At 42.2% G+C, this 17102-nt stretch overlaps 2 protein-coding genes across 2 annotated transcripts; one reads left to right on the forward strand and one right to left on the reverse strand.

Moving 5' to 3' along the window:
- The first annotated feature begins 339 nt into the window (after positions 1 to 339).
- LOC127774433 (disease resistance protein PIK6-NP-like) lies at positions 340 to 5209 on the forward strand. The gene has a single exon (XM_052300676.1). The coding sequence runs from the start codon at positions 439 to 441 to the stop codon at positions 4786 to 4788; it is 4350 nt and encodes a 1449-aa protein (XP_052156636.1). The 5' UTR covers positions 340 to 438; the 3' UTR covers positions 4789 to 5209.
- A 4900-nt stretch (positions 5210 to 10109) lies between these two features.
- On the reverse strand, positions 10110 to 11078 carry LOC127773072 (probable calcium-binding protein CML15). Its single transcript, XM_052299083.1, has one exon. It carries the CDS (start codon positions 10961 to 10963, stop codon positions 10358 to 10360), a length of 606 nt encoding a protein of 201 aa, XP_052155043.1. The 5' UTR covers positions 10964 to 11078; the 3' UTR covers positions 10110 to 10357.
- Between the last annotated feature and the right edge of the window lie 6024 nt (positions 11079 to 17102).

Below are 17102 nucleotides of genomic sequence, written 5' to 3' on the forward strand. Positions count from 1 at the left end.
AGAGTTCTGTTCTGTAGCAGCCTTCCGTTTTTAAAGAAGTTGATTTCTTCCTTCTATAGAAACATGAGTACTCTCCACTTAAGCCTAAATGTAGAGCGTTCTCCATGTACGTCATGTTTAGAATCAATATATGCTAAACACAAACAGCCAAAGGCAAAAAAAGAATAAACAAAGAACTAAAGTAAGGGACATGGTACTAATCTAAAGACAAGACTCAAAGAATCCTGGATGGAAGTATAATGCTTGCCCGGTTGCCACCACCAAAATAAAGGAGAAAAGAAACCAGGCACCATGACACAGCCAAATCAAAGCATTAGAGATCAATCTTGATGAAAGACCAGCACAGCTCTTAAAGATAAAAGAAAAGACAAATCCACACACCCTTCCTAGCTAGCCAGACATACGACGGGCAGCCGGCGGTGGAGTGGCGGCGCAGCAATGGCCGAGCTCGCGTCCGGAGCTGTGAGCTCGCTGCTGGGCCTCCTCCAGAAGGAGGCGCAGCTGCTGGGCCGCGTGGGGAGCGACGTGGAGTTCATCAGGGAGGAGATGGAGAGCATGAACAGCTTCCTTGAGCACCTGTCCAGGACGGCGCATCTCGCCAGCGGGCACGACAAGCAGGTCCGCACGTGGATGAAGCAGGTCCGGGACCTCGCCCACGACTGCAGCAACTGCGTCGACGACTACCTTCGAAGCGGCGACTTGGCGGTCCACCTCGCCAGGGGCGGTGTCCGGCGCTACATCTGGTGGACCTATTGGCTGGTGCGAAAGATGCATGACCAGCAAAACGCAGCCCTGCGGCTGCGTGAGCTCAGGGACCGGGTGAGCGATGTTGGCAAGCGGCGGTTGAGGTATGGCGTGGAGATCCCAAGCAAGGGAAGGGCGGCACAAATTCTGCCATCTTCAACCCCATCTCGAGGTTCTGCTGCAGCGCCTGGGGTCATAGAAGATGAAGACGATGATGACGACGACACTCTCCATCAAGTGGTGGCAGCTATGACTGGCGATCTTGATCTCCGTCGAGGAATTCAAGAGCATCGCACTCTGGAGGACTTTTGTGCCGAGAAGCTAGTCAACTGGGTCAGCACCAGCCGTGAGCAGGAAAAAGGACAACAGGGTCCATCCTCGATACCATCCATTGCCATTGTTGCACTGGATGCAGGTGCATCCTCTGCTGCTGCACAAGGAGCATTGGAATTGGCAACTGCACATTTCGACAAGAGTTTCTCGATCAACCTCCAGGCATTGCACCGCCCATGGGATCTTCCGGTACTACCGTGGGAGATCCTCTATTACATCTTGTTTCAATGCAAACAGCACGGCACAGGTCAAGGCGAGGCTGATGACGAAAAACGACGGAAAGCATTTCAAGACAAACTGAACACACATGATGAAATATGGAAAGAGATTGAAAAAATGAATATCGACAACAAGATTGAAGAAGTAAAGCGCAAGATTGGAGAAGTCAGTGGAACAACTGAAGAAGTCAAGAACAACAAGATTGAAGGAACAAAGTACTTGAAAGCCACAACTGATATCCCCATTGGCATGCTCCACCAGGCATTGCGGCTCATGCTAAACAGTGAAGGGCTCAGCATTATAGGAAGATCATCAGATACCAAGATAATGCAGGAGACGGCCATGATGCTTAAACAACACATGGAATCTGTCGTGCCTAAGCCCCCAATTCAATTGGATAATATCCAATACCTAGACATCCTGCAGAAGGTGTTCCTAGACACTAAGCCCTCACACGCCAAGGAAACCAGTACCAATACTGCTACTACATTGGGTGAGGATCACATCAAAGAAATCCTCAACAACCACAAGATTGCACTAGACATCGTTCGGGAGTTGCTTCGCTGGTCCCAGCTTCCGGAAGGCAACTCTGTCAAGGAACTAGCCAAAGGTGTCCTGCAGGGTGTTCGTGATCAAAATAGTGTTATTGATGCTGCCATCTCAGAAACAGAGGAGAAGATGAATGAGAACCCAAGGGACACTAAGGCAAAAGGTACTAATGCTGCAATACAAGAAACCAATGAGAAGGTTGGGGAGATATCGTCAGCAATTAAATTTTCACTGTTCATCAAAGGGATAGTGGACAAGATTAAGGTGCCTCTAGAAAGAAAAAGGACCCTTTTCATCCTCATTGATGATAGAGGCTACATATCCGAGTGGGAGGGGATAAAAAATGCTTTGAGCCTGTTGGATTGCTCCAATGGCAATGCAGTGATAGTGATCACAAACAACAACCAGAAGGCCCAAGGATTTTGTTCAACACCGTGGGAGCCTATAACATATTCCCTTGTTGGTCTCTACTATGATATTGTGCTGAAGATGACAAGCCAAAGGGAGAATGAAGGTGGCAACAACAATTCCCAGATCTTCCGCGACATATTGGTTAAGTGTGATCCAAATGAATTCTGCATGAGGATGTTCGCCCATGCTATGTATGCAAATCCCAACAGGAGTTATGAAGAACTACGCAGGTTGCTTGGCTCCCTGCAGGTATTCGGAAACTCAACGGACGCTTATGCTACTAAAGCTAAGATGATATTCAAGTTCTCCTACAGAGATCTGCCAAGGGAACACAAGACATGCTTGTTGTACCTAGCTATTTTCCCTCAAGGTCACGAAATCAAAAGGTCAACCTTGATAGAGCGATGGGCTATAGAAGAGTTAATAACAAATGAAGACTGGCCAACTGTAGTGCGTCATGGAAAACGATGTTTTCAAGCTCTCATCGACCGGTGGTTTGTTACTCCTGTTGAGCTTAGTGCTGCAGGAAAGGTCAAAAGCTGCAAGGTAGATGGTCTAGTCCATGACTTTATCACCAAAATCGCCAAGAAAGAGCACATTTTGGATATGCGCCTGTCACAACTTCGGGCGCATCATTTCTCCACCTTCAGTGGTCTTCGACTCCGTGCCTCTGACACCATTGACACGGTTGTGGAGAAACTCCCTAGATATTTACATAAACTGCATCTGCTAAAGTTGCTAGATCTGGAAGGCTGTCAATATCACTTGGACAAGAACCACCTCAAGGACATCTGCAGCATTTTACATCTTAAGTATCTAAGCCTAAGGAGAACAGATGTTGCTGATCTGCCTCATGAAATCAACAACCTCCATGAGCTTGAGGTATTGGATATCCGTCAAACCAAAGTGTCTGAGCATGCAACAAAAAATATTGTGCTCCTAAAGCTGAGGCGCCTACTTGCTGGTCAAGTTGATCCAAGCACAAGTCATGAAATGGGCAAGCCATTGCGCTCAGCTGTCTTGATCCCACGCAAAATCAACAAAATGGAAAATATGGAGGTATTGTCCAATGTGAAGGCTTATTCAAGGAATGGAGCTGAGTTAAAAGAAATTAGAAAGCTAGGGCAACTGAGGAAGCTTGGTGTGGTTATCGTTAACAACGAAAATCACCTCAAGAATCTGCTTTGGGCCATGAGTGACCTAAAAGAATGCCTCCAGTCTCTTTCCATCACTATACTTAAAACCAGAAATGAGGGTGATACTGACAACGAGCAAAAGGTGCTACCACATGATCTGTACAATCACTTGATACAGCCCCCCAAGGTTCTTGAGAGCCTAAGCATTGATGGACCCACAAAAATTGTTCGGCTTCTAACAATGTTCGCTAAAGGTAGCAACGAACTTGCCAAGGTAACTCTGAGACACACCTCATTGAAAAAGAAAAATCTGGTCCACATCACCATGCTTCCCAAATTATGCTGCGTCAGACTCCGACAAAATGCATACACAGACAAGGAGCTCACTTTTGAGACGGAAGAATTCCCACATCTCAAGAATTTTCTTGTTGAGCAGCTCCACGAGACTGACATGATCAACTTTAAAAAAGGAGCAGCTCCTGAGCTCGAGAAGATCGTGCTATTCCGCACCAGCATAAAGCATCTTTGTGGGGTCGGTGCCCTTCCAAACCTAAAGGAGCTCGAGTTGAAGGAAAACGAGCAGCTTGTTCTATCACCTGAAGCTGGAACAGTTTCCGCTGATCCAGTTATACTTGAAGATTGGACAGACTCTACTGATATAATTGTACATAAAGATGGAGCAACTTCTGCTGAAAAGAGCGCACTCACCTTCAAGAAGAAAGAATTCAAGCATCTCAAGTACTTTCTTGTTGAGGGTCACCACATGCAGACTGACATCAAATTTGAAGGTGGAGCTCCTGAGCTCGAGAAGATTGTCTTGTCCAATACAAACATAGAGTCTCTTGATGGAGTCGGCGGCCTTGCAAAATTGATGGAGATTGACTTGAAGGGTAATAAGACCATTCTTTCATTATTTGCCACTGCCAATCATATTGCCAAGGTAACTCTTTCCGATACTTGCCTGAAGCAAGGTGATCTACAAATCCTCGCGAAGAAACCAAAATTGTGCTGGCTACTGCTCTTGGACAAATCTTATGACGAAAGCCATCTTACCTTCAAAAAAGATGAGTTTCCCAAGCTCAAACATCTTACTATCACGTGCTCCAAGATCTCGGGCATCAACTTCGCCAAGGAATCTGCCTGTAAGCTTGAGAAGATTACCTGGTCCTTCACCGAGCTAGAGTCTCTCTCTGGAATTGACAACCTCCCGGAATTGAAGGAGCTTGAGTTAGAAGGCAGAAGTGTCCCTCTTCAAGTGAGGAGAGATATCAATGCACATAACAAGAAACTTATACACAAGAAAACACAGGTTCAGGATGAACCAAAAGGAGGACCGACACTAGCTAACAAGAAAAAGTCTGCATTCTTCTCCATCTTTCCGTCCACTCATCGCTGATTCCCGGTACTGCTAACTTGTGTGTGTGCAAGCTCCATCGTAAATATGTGTGCTTCGCCCATGATTTGCTTGTTCTTGCTTGTGTTCTGTTGTGTAAGTGTGTGTGTGTTTCCTTCATTTGTTCCGCGCGGAGCGGTATGCCGTATGCTTACAAAATTACTGCAAGCTTGCTCCTGTGCCGAGTCGGATGTGATTGTGTTGTGCTTGGCTCTTGTTCAGGATGCCCTGCATGCATGTCTGAATGCATGCGAGTGTCCATGTCTCGAGTGAGTGCCGCTTTGTGTGTGCGGGCATATATGGCTGTGCCCATGCGTTTTTCCTTTGAATTTGGATGTGTGATGTGTGTTTATGGTTCCATGAAATAAGTGACACCTTGCACGTCAATGTAACAGTTGTGTTGTGTGAATGTGGATTTATAATACTCTAGTAGATGATATCCCGCACGTTGCTAGGGGAATTTGTGAGAAATAATTACAGGAGAAGATGCTTACAATGGACCAATATATAAGAGTTTACATGGATATTGTTTCTTCAATCATGTGGCAGTGATGAGAGAACACAAAACTAAACCGGAAAACAATAGCAGCTGAGTTCGTGAAATCTTCTTGTGAAGCGAAAAAAAAAAGAGAGACCAGTTTCTCGAAAAACAAAAACACGGTTGCACCACCACGATACTGAAGTTCTACTCCGATATTCCTGACCAGCCAAATAAAGTTACGCAAGTTACACATCTTTTATGTTTGCATACGTGCGCTCACTGCGCATGTCTTAGACATCTCAATCAGCAGTGATTGAACAAAATTATGAATAACAACAAAACACTACTTAATCATTTGGTTTCACAGTAAACCAAATCACCTGCACATAAGAATGGAAGCCCAACTTACCTACTTGTGAAATCTGCGTTCGTTGTTCCTAGTTGGGAACTAATGTGCGGTGCACGCAGAATAGAGCGACTTATTAGCGCATAATTAATTACATATTAAATTTTTTTGAAAAATAGATTAATATGAATTTTAAAGAATGGCTCAAAGAGGAGGGAGGCATATAGACTTATTACAGGCATATAAGGCGCGTCCGAGGAGGGAGCCAAAATAGACTTATTCCAACCATATGTAAGACACGGCCCAAATAGGAGGGAGATAAAATAGACTTATTCCAAGAATAAGCATGATGTGCTGATCGTGCCATCGGGTCGGCCCGACGCGGCCCGACTCTTATTGGGTCATGCCTGGACCGCTGTTCCTCGCTGTGCCCGGGCCAACCCGAGCTGGGTGGCCCATTTGGCCATATATACAAGCAGGCGCCTGAAGCTTCTTTAAACATTTAACTAACTATTTGTCACTCTCAGCAAGTTTGGCATTTAAATATTTATCACCCATATATTAATAACATGTGAATATTTATGTGTTTATGACATATGGGTTTAGGTGGTAAACCGTTAATTGTCACATCTAAGAGTGAGAAATAGTTAAATATTCCCATTTTCGATGGTTTGGAAAGGATTTGAGTAGTTTATAAGCATTGGATGCCTGAGAGCGGTAGCATGAGTTTAATTTTTTGCGTGAAGCGAGGACGAGAGCACATTATGTTTATCTATTGAACAATAGTTAGGAGATATCTACAGTTGCAGGAAGGTATTATATATAATCACGGGAGAGTATTTACAATCGTTGATAATAAATTAGCAGTTGCGATGAAACTCCTGCATTTATTACTTTGGACTAGAAAAATACCCCTGCGTTGCAACGGGTACTCATAAATTAGTTTTTAGCCACAGACTAGTCTGCTACCTCTCTTCGCTCGACTTGCCTCTCTTCGCTCCAGCTCACACAACCGATTGCCATCTTCAACCTTCAAAAGACAATCCTGTGTCCATACGACACCGGAGCCGATCCTCCCCATCGATTCTGGTGAATTAAAGACAAATTAAAAGGGGAAATCATTCTGGTGAATTAAAGACAAATTAAAAGGGGAAATCATGAATAAAATGATGAGGAAGTAGTGGAGAATCGATTTTTGCAATCAATTGGAGGAGGAAACGCATGGGAAGGCTGATCGACGTGGCGATGACGCTATGGTTTTCCTTGACAATGGAAAAAAAAACCAGATTTTTTTTAAAAAATAAATCCTTACTGCTGACGTACATCCTTCCGCGTGCGAAAAAACCACAACGTAGAAAAATGGCGACGAAAAAAACCGCATAGGAAAAACCCAGAAAAAGCAAAAAAAAAAAAAAGTGGACGAAAAAAAGGGAGAAAACAACGAAAAAGAATATCAATTAACATGCTCGTGGGTTGCAATGGAAAAAGATGCAGTAAACATCGGATTTGTAGGGTTCAAGTTTCGTCATAAAATCATGTGTTTCTCGCATACTCCAGCATGGATGCACGCACCTATCAATTATTGTGTTCTCTCCTACTCCTGTGCAGACAACGGACAAAGCGGATAGTATGAGAAAGCGGGATGACGTACAACGACGTAATAAAGGTCGACACATGTAAATTTTCTAGAATACTTGTGTATTGTGTATTTTTAAGTAAGTAGGTGTATTTTTATACCGGTACGTGTAGAATTAAATCTAAATATGGTAAGTGTTTTTATTAAATTCTTTATGATTAACCACACTCTCTAGATTTGTTTTTTGAATTTTTCAAAACTCAATTGCTAATTTTAATAATTAATTTAAAAAAACAAACTAAAATCCCTCTCCTAAGTATGGGCCAAATCTGGCCCATTCTTCCTTCCTCCTCCCCCGAGCCAGCCCGCTTCCTTTCCTCCCTCTTGGGTCGCCATCCCTCTGTCCGCTTAGGCCCAGCAGCTGCCCCGCTTCCTCTGCTCCCTCTTGGGCCTTCATCTCTATGTCCGCTCAGGCCCAGCAGCCGCACCAGCCCATGAAAAAAGTGGACGGGAATAAAACCGAGAAAAATGGAGAAAAAAAGAAAAAGAGAGGTGGAAAAAAAAAAGAAATCGGCGGAAAAAAATACACTAACGGACGAAAATAAAACCGGAAGCCTTACGTATTTTTTAATTAGATATATAGATATAGATATGTATTTGTGGTCATTTACGGATGGAACTTAGTGGAAGTAGAAAATTTAGTACTCCCTCCGTTTAATAATGTAAGTCATTCTAGCATTTCCCACATTCATATAAATGTTAGTGAATCTAGGCATACATCCATATGAATGTGGGAAATGCGAGAATGACTTCCATTATAAAACGGATGGAGTAAATCTAAACCATGCACTGAACAACTTCACAATTGCTCAAGCAAGATATTGAAGCCAGAAAAAAAAATCGAAAATTGCAGGTTTCTCTTAAGAGAAGCGGAATCGAAGAAGTTGAGCCAGAAGAATACACCATCGAATTTCTTCAAATATTTTTTCGTCCATAAAACTAGGCATAGGTTGCAGAGTCAGAAATTTTTTGATAAAGATTAAAGAATATACTCAGATTAGTTCGTAAAACTAGGTCTAGGTTTGCAACAGCCTATTACAAAGTCGCCATATTGAAAATATGACAGCCGCCCCACTTTGCACACATTTATTCCCGGCAAATGCAATATGCATTTTTTGGTGTAACTGGAGTCTATGCTTTCTTGGACGGTTTGTTATCTAAAACTAAAAGGTTTGGCCAACCCTACTGAATTAGCGTCTACCAAATGAACTGCCGAAAGAAGAAAAATACCCTCTGCTAAGCTGCAAACCAAGCAACAGCTACCTCAGATATGTAGCCCTACATCATGGAGCTATCAGATAACCAATTGTCACCACCTTTTCTACTAAGATGCCAACTCTTCTTCAGATATTTCCAACTCACACTGCCGAAATGAGAAGAAGCCTCTACCAGGAAGGAAGGAATCTCAGCGAGTTCTTGACTCGTGGGCTCAGTAAACTTTCTGAAAAGGATTACTGTACCACCAACTGAACTTCTCACAAAACAAGAGGTAAACTTTGGTAAATTTCCAGCCTACTTCCAAGGGACAGATCTAAGTATCTAACCTAGTACCGGCCAAAATTTTCAGACCAAAGTCACACCTAAGCTACAACAATTTTCACTAACTCACTCACTACTCAAGGAAGGTGATGATGCCATTGCAAAGAAAATCAACTCTGCTACTTACAATGCCATGTAAATTTCACCTGTTCTTCCTACTGGTTCCTCCTGCTCATGTGACTGAATTTCCTGTCAAGTCCCATGCAACTTCTCATCATGCATCTGCAGTTAGGTAAGGGGGCACCTGATGCGTTCACGATCACAGCGTTCTCATCACGCTGGCATGCACGCTGATGCATTGATTGATTGATTCCCCCCTTGACCGAAATGGGGCATCGAAACATGGCCTAGCAGCAGCAGCGTCGATTTCGACCTGTCAGGTGAGGTTTGGCAACCTGATCGATCGATCGATCGTCCTACTCTGTCCATGGCAAAGCCAGCTTCTTCTGCTCCCGCCAATCCACTGCAGATTGTTGTCAACAACGTTGTCAATGCCATCTTGTTGCTATCTAGTCTCTTTTTAGGATAATAAATTTATTCGGGCGTTTACGTCACGCCGTCGAAGAAGCTATAACCAATTATTATAGATCTGCAGTTCAAAATAACTGCAAATTAGAGAAAATAAAAGACGAGCACAGTTTGATGGAACATAAGAGAACTACTTGCTAAAGAGAAATTTTACGATCCTTGATAAAATACCTGAAGGTATCAAGTTTAACATTACAAAATGTGGCATTCCCCGGTACCATCCGAAGGATGGTAAATTTACCCATTGCTAAATCTTCACCAATGATCCGTGAAAATCTGTATAATCTGCATACAGTCCTTATCCTTCTCAAACCTTGAAACCTGTATGTATGTCTAATCATAATCAATCTGCATAATGTCCTACTTGGCGTAAACAATGCGTGGAATTTATGATGTTGGTGGTGTGTCATTTTGCCGAGAATTAATTTCAGTGTTTTAAGATTTGACAGGAGAGATTTACAAGTTTGGGCTACAATTACAGATTTCATTGATTAGGTTTTGTCCAAGGTTGAAGGGTTGCTTTCACGAGGACAGTTTGAAATAGACTCAAAACAGGGTCGTTTTCTTTCCGTCTCTTTTGTCAGAGTCACGGCTCCAAGTACGCAATTCAGCTGAATAGTAAGCTCACATGAAGCTTGCTCGCTCGTCACTTCCAGAAAAGAACCCAACGGCTAGAATAGTAGAATCGAACGTGAAATCGCATCAAATTTGGTGGGAAATTCACCATTCACAATGAGACATTGAGGTAGAGAGAAGATGGATGAAGCGAATTGGAGTCGAATTCGATGCCATAATAAGACTGAAATTTGATATATATATTTTTTGGGGGATCGTTATTACGATTCCAGTGTGTACACTCTGTACAAAACCAAACGGGATTATGTTCGTGTGGTATCTGCAACTAATTAGTAGAAATTACTACGCGGTAATTAATCATTCCGCGTGATTTATCTATATTTACAATTAATTATAATTAAAGAATGAAAGAACATGAGCGATGAGGTGTCCATCATCCATGGCGGAGGAGGGATTGAATTTGGAATCAAGAAGCGATCCTGCCGAAGCCGGCGCCGGCGGCCATCATGAGCTTGAACTCCTCGAAGTTGATGAGGCCGTCGCCGTTGCGGTCGACGCCGTCGATCATGCGGCGGCACTGGGCGACGGTGGCGGCCTCGCCGATGCCGCGGAGGACGCGGGCCAGCTCGGCGGGGGTGATGACGCCGTTGCCGTCGGCGTCGAACACGCCGAAGGCGTGGCGCAGGTCCTCCTCGGCGGCGGCGGCGTCGCCGGGCGGCGGGGCGCTGATGGCGGCGAACTCGCCGAGCGAGATGTAGCCGTCGCCGTCGGAGTCGGCCTCCTGCATCATCCGCGCCACCTCGTCGTCGGTGACGGCGTGGCCCACGCTGCGGAACAGCGCCGCCAGCTCGGCCCGCGAGATCCGCCCGTCGCCGTTCGCGTCGAACTTCCTGAACACCCGCTCCGTCTCGTCCTCCGCCGCGGGCGGGCGGGGCTTCGCGGCGGCGGCGGCGGCGAGATCCGACGGCCTCGGCGACCAGTCCACGTTCATCGCCGCCTCCCGCATCGACCTGGACCTGCCGCTGCTGTTCCCCCTGCCCTTGCGCGAGAAGAACGCCCTCACCTTGCCCATCTCGACGAACACCTCCTCCTCTCCGATCAACAACAAGCAGAGGTGAATTCTTGGGGGCGAATTTGGATTTCTGAATTTCGGATTGCGATCTGGTGGATTGATGCGGCGGGAGAGGCGCGGGGTGGGGGATTATATAGGAAGTCGGGGGAACGCGTGGAGGGAGGCGTTTCCGTTAAGAATTCGGCGGGTTGGGGGGGGGGGGGGGGGGGGGGGGGGGTGGGACGGTTACGCGTGGGCGGTGAGGGGGGAGGCTGACAGGTGGGGCCCACCTGGGATGGCTGGGCTGGTGGTGGTGGCCAGCGCGCGCGCGCGGTTTGGTTCCACGGTTTTTGCGCGTCGTTTTGTCGCTGGCTCGGCTCGTTTCCGCTGTTTCTGGAAGCCGATACGGATAGAGCTGCCAGGGAGGGAAGACGCGACGAACGGACACAGGGTGACGGCTCGTCGGTCGGCTCCCGGGGCCGTGTTCTGCGGCGGGAGCCGGAGTTTTTGCTGCTGCAATAGTAGAAAGCGACGGGGTTGCGTTCGTCTGGCTCGCTTCATCCGTTCATCGTCCCTTGTGTCATCGCCTCACACCTCGATCGGCGTCATCCGGTGAAATATCAGCCCTGAGGAAGGGAGGGAAGCGGCGAAAGGGAAGGCAACAACAAAGCTAGGTACTCCCTCCGTCCAAAAAAAAAAAGACAAACCCTTATTTTCATATCCAACGTTTGACCGTCCGTTTTATTTAAAAAAATTATGAAAAAAATTAATAAAATAAGTCACGTATAAAATATTAATCATGTTTTATCATTTAACAACAATGAAAATATGAATTATAAAAAAATTTTATATAAGACGGACAGTCAAAATTAGACACCAAAACATAAGGTTTGCCTTTTTTTTTTTTTTTATCGGAGGGAGTACAGTTCAGTCGTACCGTTTTTGTACTCCTCGTCCTGAGCGTACGGTTGTACCTGTGTTGTGTGTTGTGTACTACCGCACTTTATAGGTGTCCAAGCCCGTTCGTTTCTATCGCCCCGTACGTTTTGACTGCACATCTAAGAGTGGTAATTCCTTCGGTCCTAAAATAATTGTTTCGTTATGGTTTAAAACCTATTCCACAATACTATCTTCGTTTCAAAAAACTATTTCTAACATAACAGTTACTTGTTCTAAAATAAAGTTATTTTCTCACCTACTTCTCCTTTCAACCAATTATAACCATTCCCCTCTACCTGCTTTATATTTTTAACAAATCACATACTTCTTTCAATCACCTCTTATTTCAATTTCTACCAATTCTTTCACGTACTAAATGAGAGAGATTTTAATTATTACTTGCTGAATTTTAATTTGTGCTAGAACTCCCTCCGTTTCAAAATATTTGACACCGTTGACCTTTTAGCATATGTTTGACCGTTCATCTTATTAAAAAATTGTGAAATATGTAAAACTATATACGTACATGAAAGTATATTTAACAATAAATCAAATGATATGAAAAAAATAAATAATTATTTAATTTTTTTTAATAAGACGAATGATCAAACACATGCTTAAAAAGTTAACTGTCTTAAATATTTTGAAAACGGAGGAAGTAATATACAGAGACACGTATCAAGAGACGGAGTGAGCACGACACAGGCCTCACGCTAGAGTGGGCAGAGCTCGTAGTGGAGTTGAGTAATTCGATCACCCCCCAGTGCATGGGCGTGGTGGTGGCGCGTCACTTCGCCGCGGGTCGCGCGCTTGATCAGCTGCCGCGTCGCCGTCGTCGGTCGTCCTCGGGACGTGGGGAGCGACCGACGTATCCGGTCTTGCCGTTTTTGTTTCCTTTGCTCTGCTGCGGTTTCAAGATTTTTGTCCTATCCTTACCCGTTTGCTGCTGGTACGGAAATGATTTTCTCAGATGAGTTCCCCTTCAGTTTTGTACTACTGCATTCTCTTTTTCTTTTTTTTTTCAATTTTTGGAGAACATATTGTGAGCCGGGTGACTTAACATGCCTGCTCATGAAAATAGTTTTCGCTTATGGTTTGTGACATGCTCGTATGAGAAAATTCCGATTTATACAGACACATGTGGCTAGGAGGGTGTAACACCAGTTTATGAAAATCACTTTTGATCGTCTAAAAAAAACTACTCCCTCCGTTTCAAAATGTTTGACACCGTTGACTTTTTAGTACGTGTTTAACCATTCGTCTTATTCAAAAAATTTAATTAATTATTTATTTTTTTCATATCATTTGGTTCATTGTTAAATATACTTTCATGTACACATATAGTTTTACATATTTCACAAATTTTTTTAGTAAGACGAACGGTCAAACATGTGTTAAAAAATCAACGGTGCTAAATATTTTGTAACGGAGGGAGTAGTTTTAAGTAGTGTTGCATACACTACTATCAAACTTTTAGTAAAATGCTTACTCCTTTCGAAATATGGGAATATTGTGTCTTGAAAAAGTATTTTTAAAATCTTTTAATCACAGTATATTTTATGAATTTATTCCGATACAAAATTATGGTTAGATTCACACACTGAAGATGTGAAAAGAAAAATCAAACGGCGCATGTTCTTTTTAACCGGAGACAATATTAATATGTGATACTTGTAAAACTACACTTTTCCATGGCCTGATCAAATGCGAAAAAATTAACCAAGAACCTTTTACACATTTGTTGTGTCCACAGTACATTCGAATCTGTACGTGTGAACAAAGCTAGTATAATATTTCAACGCAACAAGAATAACGTGCAATAAAATTAATTAAGATATAATCAGTACATGACAGGCGTGGGGAGTTGACAAACCGACCGAAATCGAAGTCTCAAATAATGTCTCAGGACGATGCCCAGTTTGTACGGCCGTGTTTCTCTTCATCTTTTTACATGTTCTTTAATTATAGTCGGCAGTTGCCACATCGAGTCAGCTAAGCAACGATAATAAGCACGCACGTAGATAATAAGTCCACCAAATAAGCGCGTTATACCTGGCGACTAATTAACCCCCTGTAATATAATCGTAATACTACAATTGGTCGCGGTCGTACGTGATCGGTCAAGGCAGATCCATGCGTACGTACGTGGCAGTACTAGCACGACTCCAATTGGACCAAGTGGCACATGTTCTTTAACCAATTTAGGACATCCTCAATGTATAGTGTCCAAATACTTCGTAAGATGTACCCTTTAAAAATAGGTAATAGTTGTTGAATTTATCATAAAAATATATATATTGCTAAAAGTAAATAGTAAAGTGGAGCCATATATTACAATAGAAAAATGAGATAGATATTGGAGGAAAGATGAATGGCTGATGGAGTAATAGGGAATGAATGGAAGAGAGAAATTTTAATACTATTTGTTAAGTTCTTATAACCTGGTAATAGGTCTATTGCTACCAGATTGTAGGAGCTTCTTACTACCCGATTTCTTCTTACATTATACTCCCTCCGTCTCACAATATAAGGGATTTTCAGTTTTTGCTTGTAACGTTTAACCACTCGTCTTATTCAAATTTTTTTTGCAAATATAAAAAATGAAGAGTTATGCTTAAAATATTGTAGATAATAAAATAAGTCACAAATAAAATAAATAATAATTTTAAAATTTTTTAAATAAGACGAGTGGTCAAATGTTACAAACAAAAACTTAAAATCCCTTATATTATGGGACGGAGGGAGTACTGTGGTTGCCTTTAACATAGCTATGTGATCAATGCATGCTTCGCTGAAACCGAGCATGCACAAACGACACACGCGACAAAAGGGCTTAGCCACGTGTCGTCAACAGGGTGATTGAATCCCCATGAACTTGCTTTACTGCCTTCGTTATAAATATAAGGCCATTCCCAATCCAATGACTAGGATGGTGTCTAAACTGCCACCTAGAATAAAAAATAATGTGGCAAGTGAATAAATGAGGAAAGAGAAGGAAACCATGTCTTGCATGAGACATAATTTCTACACAACATCCAAGACATCATGTGAGATAAGTAACATTAAATTTAAGTATGGAATAGTATGTTTGCATTAGAAGAGTAGTATATAATACTAGTTTCTTGATAATGTGGAGTTTATAGAAATTATGTATAGTGTTTTGGGTTGGGAATGGCCTAAGGGACTTTTACATAAAAATCGTTTATATATTTTAGAATGAGTATAGGCTGTCGCATATGTTCCTTAACAAAGTAATCTAATGATTTCAATAACCGTTATTCATTTGTCCGAATTTACCATAATGGTTTTATTTAGGTGTGTTGGTGTGCCATTAGATTGTTCTTTCTTTTTAACAAAAAGAACTGCTAGTTTTTTCTAGAAAAAAAACGCTTCAAATTAAATAACAATTATTTGTCAATAGAAACCATGCAAATGAATCCAATTGAAATTATGGGTGGGATCGAGCCAACGTACGTGGAGAGTTTTTTTTTTTCGTTTTTAGAAACGTATTGTGGAGAATTTGGATGAACCAATATATCTTGCATACTGCAAAATCAAAGGGCTGCTTTCAGGCTTTCAGCCAACCAAAGTATCCCGGTCGAATTAATTACTGATATCGCTGACAGGATGGCGATATATATAGATAAAGGACACGGCTAGATAGAGCGCGTGTTAACGAAATATCGCTAACCAGCAACAACACCTAGCTTCCTTTCAATCCGTGCACCAAGATGGATATTTATCGCCGTGCCTGTGCGTGCATGCGTATGTAGCATACTACTCCCTCCGTTCCATAATATAAAGAATTTTTGACTTTTTCTTGCATTGTTTGATCGCTTGTTTTATTTAAATATTTTATGCAAATATAAAAAACGAAGAGATGTGCTTAAAGTACTTTGGATAATAAAGTAAGTCACAAATAAAATAAATAATAATTTTAATTTTTTTAAATAAGACGAATAATCAAACAGCATGAGTAAAAACTTAAAAACCACGAAGGGAGTAGCATGTACCGATACCGACATATATATCGTCGCCGTATGCTGTACCGTACGGTACCATACGTCGTTGGGGGTCAAGCTAGCAATCGTGTCGTGGTACCGTACGTACGTATACGTGGCTTGTACGGTTTCAACTAGACCAAATCTGAAGCTAGCTATTTCCTCCGTAAAAAAACAATCCAGTAATGGATATGATATATTCAGTATAATAAATCTGGACAGAGATATATCCCGATTTATTATACTAGGATGTATCACGTCCAGTGGTATATCCTGATTTATTGTACTAGGATGTATCGCGTTCAGTACTAGATTGATTTTTTATGAGAAATTTATTATATTAAAATATATCATATTCAGTATTAGATTTGTTTTATTTTTGAACGGATGGAGTAGCTGGCTAGTGCATTTCGCATAAACTGCACCAGAGATGAGGCCGAATTCAAGAGACGATCTCCAGTGTGGACGAAATAATTATCCAAATTCCTGATCAAGGTTAGCCAGTACCAAACCGGACGGAGAAAACGCGTATACGTGCGTATGTGTGCGGATGAAATTGCGGTGAACTTTGCGTGCGACCCGCGAGTCATGATGATTCATGCCTACTCACGGGAAGTACGTATGTACTAGTCGCCGGCACGACCGCGTGCCGCTGCATTTCGCACAAATTTTACTTCTTTTTTTTTGTTAAACAACCACCACGATAATATGAGGCTTCGTATTGATGAAGCGGAAAAAGAATTATACTCCCTCCATCCTACTCCCTCCAAATTTTAATGTATGACGCCGTTGACTTTTTAACTAATATTTGACCATTCGTCTTATTCAAAAATTTTATGCAAATATAAAAATACTTATGTTATGCTTAAAGAACATTTGATGATAAATCAAGTCATAATAAAATAAATTATAATTACATAAATTTTTTAAATAAGACGAAAGGTCAAACGTTTGTTAAAAAGTCAACGACGTCATACATTAAAATATGGAGAGGGTATAATATAAGGGATTTTGACTTTTTTGCTTACACTATTTGACCACTCGTCTTATTCAAAAAATTTATGCAAATATAAAAAATAAAAAGTTGTACTTTAAGTACTTTAGATAATAAAGTAAGTCACAAATAAAATAAATAATAATTCCAAATTTTTTAAAATAAGACGAATGGTCAAACAATGCAAGCCAAAAGTTAAAATCCCTTATATTATGGGACGGATGGA

The sequence above is a fragment of the Oryza glaberrima genome, chromosome 5, assembly GCF_000147395.1.
Source record: "Oryza glaberrima chromosome 5, OglaRS2, whole genome shotgun sequence".
NCBI classification, from domain to species: Eukaryota; Viridiplantae; Streptophyta; class Magnoliopsida; order Poales; family Poaceae; genus Oryza; species Oryza glaberrima.

Coding starts and splice junctions, on each gene's coding strand:
- LOC127774433 (XM_052300676.1), top strand. CDS start 439: ATGGCCGAGCTCGCGTCCGGAGCTGTGAGCTCGCTGCTGGGCCTCCTC.
- LOC127773072 (XM_052299083.1), bottom strand. CDS start 10,963: ATGGGCAAGGTGAGGGCGTTCTTCTCGCGCAAGGGCAGGGGGAACAGC.